The sequence below is a fragment of the Cavia porcellus genome, unplaced genomic scaffold (genome assembly GCF_034190915.1).
Source record: "Cavia porcellus strain 051 isolate PalLab524CR breed Dunkin Hartley unplaced genomic scaffold, mCavPor4.1 scaffold_17, whole genome shotgun sequence".
NCBI classification, from domain to species: Eukaryota; Metazoa; Chordata; class Mammalia; order Rodentia; family Caviidae; genus Cavia; species Cavia porcellus.
In genome coordinates, this window is record NW_026947500.1 from 663,947 (window position 1) to 674,573 (window position 10,627).

General features: G+C 40.1%; 1 protein-coding gene across 1 annotated transcript; it reads left to right on the forward strand.

The window, feature by feature from the left end:
• The first annotated feature begins 203 nt into the window (after nucleotides 1-203).
• LOC134470828 (igE-binding protein-like) lies at nucleotides 204-8,870 on the forward strand. Its single transcript, XM_063227118.1, has 2 exons — nucleotides 204-353; nucleotides 6,815-8,870. The coding sequence occupies exon 2, from the start codon at nucleotides 7,498-7,500 to the stop codon at nucleotides 7,951-7,953; it is 456 nt and encodes a 151-aa protein (XP_063083188.1). The 5' UTR covers nucleotides 204-353; nucleotides 6,815-7,497; the 3' UTR covers nucleotides 7,954-8,870.
• Nucleotides 8,871-10,627: the final 1,757 nt, after the last annotated feature.

A 10,627-nucleotide genomic window follows, 5' to 3' on the forward strand; every position in this document is an offset into this window, starting at 1 on the left:
AGAATTTGTATTAAGTGTATTTGTATTAACCAAAAATGCTGAGGATTATGATGAAATGTAAAAGTCTTTTTAAACCTAGTTAAAGTGGTTTATTTAAACCTAGATAAAGCGGTATAATTTGTCTCTTCTTCAAACAGAAAAGTTTGTTATATAAACAATAAATTAGTGTTATATATAAACACTATAAAAATTTTATTCCATTCAGCTCCTCAGATCAGAACACAAGTAGTCAAGAGATTTGTCCATCTAATTCACCATACTACTCTGATTCAGGTGAGACTCATACTCTTTCAGCTCTGTCAAGGAACAGAAGAACATTATATTCACGTTCAGATTCTGGAATATCATCCTTGGTAAATAGTTTTCATTATCCCTTTATGCATGACATATGCTGTCTTATATTTAACATTTTAAAGTAAACCATATGTACCTCTTCCTCATTCCCTTCATTTATAATTACTCATCCCATTGGCTTAAGATCATTTATTTACATATCTGCCTTGTAAATTATAGAATGTTAATATGTGGAGCAAAAGTACTACATTTTGTTTAACTCGGTATCCACAATGTCTAAAGGAGTGCCTGCTCTCCTAACTAAGGTACAATGTATATTTTTGAATGAATGAATGTAATGAAATTATTGTTACCCCTGTACAAATGAATAAACCATATATGTTATAATGAATTCTAGAGCAAATGAGATCCTGGATTAGTTAACTGGTTTATTAAAATTTTTTTATTTTTTTAAAAAAGATTAAGATAAAAGAGGACATAACACACAGGTCAGAGCAGAACAATTTAAGCAACATAGTGTTTCACCACAAGACAACCCAACGTAACAGTAGTTACCACAGTGTCTCTTTCCTTGAAATATTTGAGTATAACTTCATATACTATAGCATCAAACATAACAAGAGAGTGTAAAACCATTCAAGAGAATGAAAGCATTACAAGTATTCAGAACCAACTAACAGAAAAGAAACAATGGTTACTATAGTATCTCCTTGGCTATAATAAATTTTACTTATACTATCACATATTATAAAATCCAAAGGGATACAACATGATAAAACCGATGGAGATAGAAGAACAAAAGCTTGATGGGACTTCAAAACGAGATGATATTAAATCATCACTAGCTATTATAGTGTCTTGTTTTCTTCAAAATAGCTGTTTATACCATCACAGACAGAAAAAATCAAACAACCCAAAATAAAACCATTCCAACTAATGAATGAAAACATTATAAGGCTTCAAAGCAATATAATGGGGAATCATGATTACAACATATTTTTATGCATTCTTACCATTTCTTACACAAGGGAAACTATTTGGTATTTATACATGTGAGTTTGATTTATTTTGCTTTATGAGTATGGTCTCAAGCTGTGCCTATTTATTTATAAACATCTCAATGTGATCCTTCTTTATAGCTGAGTAGTACTCCATTGTATAAAAATACAACTTTTTTATCCATTCCTCAGTTGATGGACACTTAGGTTGTTTCCAAGATCCGGCAATTACAAATTGTGCTGCTATAAACATGGGTGCACATATATCACTGTGGTATCATGCTTTCAGTTCTTCTGGGAATATGCCTAGAAGTGAAACAAATGGGACTCCCAATCCCAGCTTTTTGAGAAATCTCCAGACTGACCTCCACAATGGTTGCACCAGTCTACACTCCCACCAACAGTGCAGGAGAGTTCCTTTTTCCTCACATCCTCTCCAGCATTTGTTATTGGTGGTTTTCTTGATCCTGGCCATTCTTTCAGGAGTGAGATGGTATCTCAGTGTGGTTTTAATTTGCATTTCTCTAATGAGTAATCATGATGAACATTTTTCATGTATTTATTTGCCATTTGTATTTCTCCATTTGAGAATTGTGTATCCATCTCAGATGCCCATTTTTGGACTGCATTCTTGAATTTTGGGGGTCTGATTTTTAAAAATTCTTTATATGTTTTAGACAGAAGTCCTTTGTCTGAGGGAGAGTTCACTAAGATTTTTTCCCAGTTTGTGGGTTTTCTTTTCACTATGCTGGAGATTTCTTTTGACATGCAGAAACTTTTTAATAAGAGGTGGTCCCAGTTATTGATTCTGGGAAGTATTTCCCGTGCGGTTTGAGTCTTGTTCATGAATTCTCTACCTACCCCTATGTCTTCAAGGTTTCTACCCAATTTATCTTCCCATAAATTTAGTGTTTCTGTTTTAATATTCAGATCTTTCATCCATTTAGATTTTAATTTAGTACATGGTGATAAGCATGGGTCTAGTTTTAGTTTTTAGCATATGGAGAGCCAGCTTCTCCAACACCATTTATTAAAAAGACTGTCGTTCTTCCAGTGAACCTGCTTGGCTCCTTTATCGAAGATAAGGTGGTTGAGTGTGTTTGTAGTTGTGGTTGTATCTTCTAATCTATTCCATTGATCTTTGGCTCTGTTTTGATTCCAGTACCATGTTGATTTTACTATGGTTGCTTTGTAATATAACTTCAAGTCAGGGATTGTGATACCTCCTGCCTTGCCTTTGCTGCTTAGAACTATCTTTGCTATTCTAGGTCTCTTCTCCCTCCAGATGAATTTTTGGGAGGGATTTCTCTAGATCTATAAGGTATGTTGATGATAATTTTATTGGGATTGCATTGAATCTTTGTAACAGTTTGGGGACAATGGCCATTTTCACAATATTTATTCTTCCTATCCATGAACAAGGGATGCCTTTCCATTTTCTGAGATCATCTTCAATTGCTTTTTTCAGTGTATTATAATTTTCCCTATATAGATCTTTCACTTCTTGTGTGAGAGTAATTCCTAAATATTTCATTTTTTGGGTTGCTAATGTGAAGGGTGTGGCTTCTCATATCTGTCTCTGTGATTCTGTTGTTAGTGTATTGGAATGCTATTGATTTTTGAGTATTAATTTTGTATCCAGCTACATTGCTGACTTTATTATATCTAGGAGTTTTTCAATGGCATTTTGGGAGTGTTCTATGTAGAGAATCATGTCACCAACAAATAATGATAATTTAACGTCTTCTTTTCTTATCTTTACCCCTTTTATTTCTCTCTTTTGTCTAATTCTCTGGCTAATATTTCCAGTACTATATTAAACAGGAGTGGTGCTAAGGGACATCCTGGTCTTGTGCCTAATTTTAAGGTAAAGGCGTTCAGTTTTTGGCTATTTAGTATGATACTGGCTGTTGGTTTGTCATAGGTGGTCTTTATTACATTGAGGTAAAGATCATCTATTCCAATTTTCTATAAGGTTCTTATCATGAATGAATGTTGGACTTTATCAAAAGCTTTTTCTGCATCTATAGAAATGACCATGTGATTGTTACTTTTGATTTTATTGATATGGTGGATTACTTTTATTGATTTACATATGTTGAACCATCTTTGCTTGCCTGGGATGTATCCCACTTGGTCATGGTGTATAATCTTCATGATGATTTGCTGCATCCTATTTGCCAATATTTTATTGAGATTTTTGCATCTGTGTTCATTAGGGAGATTGTCCTGTAGTTCTCTTTTTTAGTTGGGTCTTTCTCAGGTTTTAGTGCTGGAGTAATATTTGTTTCCAGGAATGACTTAGGAAGGATTACTTCCCTTTCAATTTCATTGAAGAGTTTGAGGAGTGTCGGCATTAAGTCTTCTTTGTATTTCTTGTAGAATCCTGCAGTGAATCCGTCTGGTCGTGGGCTCTTCTTTGTAGGTAAGGACTTAATTATAGTCTCAATTTCATTAATAGAAAGTGGGTTATTCAGCAGTTTTACATCTCCTTGACCCAGCTTTGGTACTTCATATGTTTCAAGGAATCTGTCTATTTCTTCTGTGTTATCAAATCTTTGAGAGTAGAGGTTTTCTACATAGATGCTGATAATCTTCTGTATTTCTACAGAGTCTGTAGTGATTTCACCTTTTTCATTCTTTATTGCATGAATTTGAACTTTTTGTCCCTTTTTAAAATAAGGTTGGCTAGGGGCTTATCAATTTTATTTATTCTGTCAAAGAACCAAGTCTTTGAGTCATTGATTCTTTGGATTGTTCTCTTAGTCTTGATTGCATTTATTTCTGCTCTGGTTTTTATAATCTCCTCCCTTCTTTTGATTTTGGTCTTGACTTGCTCTTCTTTTTCTAGATGTTTGAGGTGTAACATCAGGTTATTTTTTTGTATTCGTTCTGTTTTCCTGATGTGGGAACTCTGTACAATAAATTTTCCTTTGAGGACAGCTTTTATTGCATTGCACAGATTCTGATAAGTTGCATTTGTATTTTCATTTTCTTGTAGGTATTGTTTAATTTCTTTTTTAATTTCCCTTGAGACCCACTGATTACTCAAGAGTATGTTTTTCAACTTCCATGTGTTTGTGGGATTTCTGCAGTATCTTTTATCATTATTTTCTAATTTCATGGTTCTATGATACGATAACATGCATGGGATAATTTCAACTCTTTTGCATTTATTTAAATATGTTCTGTGGGCTAGCATATGTTCTATCTTAGAGAATGACCCATGTACTGCTGAGATGAATGTGTATTCTGGTGTTGGATGGAATACTCTGTATATGTCTATCAAGTCCATTTGTTCACAGATGTGATTCAATTCTCTTATTTCTTTGCTGATTTTGTGTCTGGTTGATCTGTCCCTTGGTGTCAATGGTGTGTGGATGCTTCCTGTTATAATTGTGTTATTGCTAATTTGGGTTTTGATTTCTATTAATGCTTGCTTTATATAACTGGGTGCTCTGGAATTTGGTGCATACATATTTAAGATTGTTATCTCTTCCTCTTGAAGTTTTCCCCTAAGCAGCATGTAATGACCTTCTTTTGATCATTGTTAGTTTGAGTTTCACATTGTCTGCAAACAGAATAGCTATCTCTGCTTTTTTAGGGGGTTCCTGTTGCATGAAGTATTGTTTTCCGTCCTTTGACTCTCAGTCTGTGAGTATCCTTTTGGGTTAGAGATTTCTTGTAGACAGCACATCCTTGGATTTTGTTTCTTGATCCATTCTGCCAATCTATTTCTTTCTTTCTTTCTTTTTTTTTTTTTTTTTTTTTTGTCTTTTTCCTTTTTATCGGTACTGGGAATCGAACTCACAACTGCCTGCTTGCAAGGCAGGTGCTTATGCCGCTGAGCTAAATCCCCTTTTAATTGGTGCACTGAGACCATTTGCATTAATGGTTATAAGTGTTACGTGTTGGTTTATTGTTGACGTGTTATCTTTCTGCTGTTGAATCTTTATCTTTCTGTTCTGTTTAATTTTCTGCTTTGCTTAGTGGTTTTTTCCTAAGTGTATCTAAACTGTCTTTCAGTATTCTTTGCAGGGTTGGTGTGGAGATCATAAAGTTCTTCAGCTATCCTTTGTCATGGAAGTATCTTATTTCTCCATCAACTTTGAAGGACAGTTTTTCAGGGTACATCAGCCTAGGTTGGAAATCATTTTCCTTTAGAATTTGAAATACTTCACTCCATGCTCTTCTTGACTTTATTGTTTGTGCTGAGAAGTCTGCTGTGATTCTGATAGGTTTTCATTTATAGGTGATCTGTCTTTTCTCTCTAACATCTTTTAATATTTTATTCTTATGTTGTATTTATGGGATGGTGATTATTATATGTCTGGGTATAGTTTTGGGTATGGCTATTTGGAGTTGTATATGCTTCACTGATCCTGATGTCAGTTTCCGATCTCTTGTTTGAGAAATTTTCAGGTATTATTTCTCTAAATATCCTCTTGACATCTTTTATGTTGTCCCCTTCTTTTTCATTTATCCCTATCAATGATATGTTGTTTTTCTTTGAATCTTCTTGCAGCTGTTGAATGATTTCCTGTTTCCTTGTTATTTTTAAAAGATCTTTCCTTTCCTGTTCACTAGCTGCAATCTTGTCTTCCAGGTCTGAAATTCTACACTTTCATTGAGGTGTTTTTTACAACTTTCAATGAAATTTTTGATTTCCTGTATATGCCTTTGCATCTGCTTTATGTATTGTTTGTTTCTTATATTGTTCATCCAGGGATTCTACCTTTTTGTTTAGATCCTCCAATTTTTAAACTCCGTCTTCTTTAGATATGTTCAGCATCCCTTTCACTTCTTTTATCATTTTTTCTTTTACCTGGGAGATTATTTCTAGTTTGAATTCCTTTAAAGCTTCCTGGAGTTGCTTCTTTATTTCAGTTTCTATTAATTCAGGTATTTCAGGTGTATGGCACATATTTTCTTCTATGTGCATAGCTTCTAAGGTTTCTTGGAATGGGCTAGAGGTTTGAGATTATATTTTGGTCTTTTGTTTTGTCATTTTTATATATTTCCATGTTTCAAGTGTTATTCCAAGGCTTCCCCAGGGCCTGTTGGGAGCCGCGTCTGTGATAGCTCGCCTTGCGCGGCGGACGTGCGGCCTGTAGGAAAGAGCAAAGCCTGAGGTAGATTGCCCCTCCCATCGAATATGTTAGTTTCCTGCTTACCGCGTAAACAACCCGCTCAACAATATAGTCTGCCTGGCAACTGATGATGTTAGCCAATCAGCTTGCCTTGCTTACTTTAACATGATTGGACACTGTACCCGTATATATACCGGCGCCACCCCTGGGCGGAAGTAGAAGCCAGGTAGAAGCCCAGAAGTAAAAGCCCAAAAGGAGCCGCGGAGAGCGGACCGGTAGAGGCTTTGGGGCAGACTGAAGCACAAAAGGAGCCGCGGGGAGCGGACCAGAGGAGGCTTCAGCTGGGAGAACCCAGGGCAGGCTGTACGGAGAAGGAAAATAAAAAGAAAAGGTTGTCCACTACCAGACTTTGTCGTGTGTCCTTCCTGCCAGCCGGGAGCGGACATCGACATTTGGAGGCCCGCCCGGGGACTGATCACCCCCGAGACGTGGAAGTGGACAACGCTCCAGTACAGAGCTGCGAGACAGGTGAGTTGGGGATAAGCCTGGGCTCTGGGTGGCGCGCACCTACAGGGCTTTTAGACTCCCCTCAGGCTCACGCGTAAGTGGCGGATTCCTTGGGCCTCACGCGGTGAGTAACATATTAAAAGATGGGAAACATGTTAGGTAGCAACACTAAGAGCGAGGGTGGTTGTGGAGAAAGCTCTCAAGAGCTTACAAAAGTACGCAGGGTATCTGAGCAGGCCCAGTCAGGGAGCTCCCGAGAGGGGTCCGTCAAGGGGAACAAGGATGCTAAGGAGGAGGACGGGGCTCTAGCCTCGGAGTCGTCTGACTCCGAGGACGAGGGAAAGTTGAATGGCAAGGGGGCCAAAGAGACCAGCTGTCAGGAGCCTAAGTCGCTCAATAAGGAGTCGCAGGGTTCTTTTCCAGCGTTGCCCCGCGAATTGCGCTCTGCTCAACCTGGTCTGCGGAGGAGTAGAGAGCTCCTGAGCGCTCCCCGGCGCAAGAGGGAGGCGAAGCCTTCCGCCCCACCTTAGGGGCCGTTTCCTGAGGCGATTCCTCGCCACGAGGCGGCCGCCTGGGAGCTCTCTCCCCTTTCGCCAGAACAGGAAGTGATGCACGGGCCCCCATTTTCCGCCCAATCACGGCCGCCGTCTTATGCTCCGCCGCCGGCGGGTCGGTATTTTTACAGGCGGCTTTGGCAGGGGGGACGCTTGTCTCATGAGGTACATCCACCTGGGATAGATAGTGGCCCCTACGAGATATTCCCTGTACAAGTAGCTATGGGCCAGGGACGCAATGTATGGGAGCCTTTTGAGATAAAGCAGATTAGAGAACTTAAAAATGCAGTTACAACCTTTGGGCCGACTGCGCCTTACACCATTGCCATGCTGGAGAATCTGTCTTCTGGGCCCCTCACCCCCGCGGACTGGATTCAGCTGGCAAAGGCGTGTCTGCCCTCGGGCAGTTACCTGGATTGGCGAGCCTGGTACGCAGAGTTCTCTGCCGAGCAGGCTGAGAAAAACGCCGGTCGAGGAAATGGGGGCTGGGGATTTAGCTCAGCGGCATAAGCGCTTGCCTTGCAAGCAGGCAGTCGTGAGTTCAATCCCTGGTACCGATAAAAACAAAAAAAACAAAAAAAAAAAAAAAAAAAAAAGATAAAAATAAAAAATAAAAAATAAAAAACAAAAAGGGGGAGTAAGCCAAGGCCTGCCTCCAAAGGCGCGGTTATCTATGACAGGACAATGGATGGGCCCGGATCCAGTGGTCAGCTGGAACCGAGGCGCGGTTTGTGTTTTCCCACAGGAACCGGGACGAGAACCACTGTGGATACCGGAGAGACTGACACGGGCAACAAAGCCCTCGACTGAAGATCAGACCTGCCCTACTGGAGATCCATCACAGACCAACCAACAAGATGAATAGAAATAGCAGTAGCCCGAAATGGACAAGAAGATCCTCAGGCATATGCATGGCTTGCTCAATTGGCCCACGACCGAGTCTAGATATGGCGGGCATCCCTCATTCTCCTCCATAAGGTGACAATACACAGCAGGGTAGGTGAGTCAATGACGGGTAAGAGCGTGCCTCCCCAGCACGACTCGACCTAAGCCAGGCCCTACCCCATCCTGCACGTAAGCCGCTGGACTGTTAGATGCTGCCCAGGTCTAAATTTCTCTCCGAGGGGATTTCTTTACGGAGAGGAAATGAGTGCAAGCTTGTGTGCATCCAGGTTCCGTCCAGTTTGTGCCTGGCCCTAGAAAAAGGACGAGGGCCTCAGGGCCTTGGCAGACCATGGCATGGCCAACCAGGGTCTAAGCCAAGGACCTACGGTGGGCCTACACATAGGGCATAAGCCTCTGCACCCAGTCCAGGAAGGGCTACGATGCGCACATTCATAAAAAATAAAATAGGGGGAGATGTTGGGAGCCGCGTCTGTGATAGCTCGCCTTGCGCGGCGGACGTGCGGCCTGTAGGAAAGAGCAAAGCCTGAGGTAGATTGCCCCTCCCATCGAATATGTTAGTTTCCTGCTTACCGCGTAAACAACCCGCTCAACAATACAGTCTGCCTGGCAACTGATGATGTTAGCCAATCAGCTTGCCTTGCTTACTTTAACATGATTGGACACTGTACCCATATATATACCGGCGCCACCCCTGGGCGGAAGTAGAAGCCAGGTAGAAGCCCAGAAGTAAAAGCCCAAAAGGAGCCGCGGAGAGCGGACCGGTAGAGGCTTTGGGGCAGACTGAAGCACAAAAGGAGCCGCGGGGAGCGGACCAGAGGAGGCTTCAGCTGGGAGAACCCAGGGCAGGCTGTACGGAGAAGGAAAATAAAAAGAAAAGGTTGTCCACTACCAGACTTTGTCGTGTGTCCTTCCTGCCGGCCGGGAGCGGACATCGACAAGGGCCTATTTGAAATCCTCTTCTATGCCCTCAGCTCCTGGGACTCTGGCTGCCCAGTTCACCGGATTGAGAGAGGGTCACTGCAGGTGGTGAAGGCAGGTCCAAGCCCTGCGAAGTAGGTTGAATGTGGCCGGGAACTGTGAAGTTCCTCGGTTGGTGGGAGCCATGATCCCAAACTCCCAGGTTCGGGATGGTGCAGGGACACTCACCTCAGGCCACCCAGTTTCCAGAACTGGGGGTGCTGGTAGGCCCAATTCCCTGGCTTATTAAAATTAGAAGGGCAAAAAGAATAGGAAAAAACACAAATATTGATTATTCTTTAGAAAGAAACAACTGTCATACAGCATTGAAAATTTTACATAGAAGTTAAACAAAGATGTGCAATAGCTTGTTTTCCTAAATTAGATGTCAGGCAAAAAAATCCAAGCTTTGCTCTTAAATGCAATTTTAATTTAAATTCTTCCCTTTTTCCAGTATAAGCTCATAAAATAGTACAAAGAGGTGAAGACATGCAGCAGCCTCAGGGATTTAACTTGCAAAGATGTTTATTCTGTAATAGAAGAAAGATAAGAAAAACTCTAAAAAGACAGCATGTTAGGAAAGAAGCTTTCATAAAGACATAAACTAGGTAACCATCAATATATTTGATTGCTATATTCTGTAGTAATAAAAATATATTTGCATTTATTGGTTGTTGTAAAACAACAGTTTAACAAGATAATCTAATTACTTGAAAGTTTGTTAGCAAATTCTCAGTCTCAGAAATACATTTAATAAGTCTTAAAATTATTTCTAATAAGCCAAAGAGCTTATGTTTTTAGTTCTACTTTTAAAATCATGATAATGAGATATTTATTTAGCGATCAGCATCATTTAATGAATCTACAGCTAAAAGAGCAATGTCCAGTTAAGATGTAGAAATCAGGCGCTCTCCTATTTACTGTGTTGGCAGCCTCTTCTCACTTCTGCTCCAAGTCATGTACTAGTTGCATGGATCGCACTATGAATAAAAGTTTTTATGAGTTAAATATCTGGCAGAATACTTAATAGCATAGACTAACAATGCACACTAGTGTACTAAGGTTCTAGATGTCCTTTATTTCTGAAAGAAGTCATTCAATCCAGAGCCTCACAAGCCTTATCTAATAATGGAAATGTTTTTCACGTTTTTTATGATTTAGACAAATTGAAAGGTGAAGGAAAGCCTAATCTATGTGGAATGCTAGTCAGTAAGATGAAGAAAACTGTTTCAAATACTTTAATGACATTTCTTTAAATATTCCAGGTTGGTTTGTTTATACACATGTATAACACTGATTAACAGGAGAATGAATCTGTGAT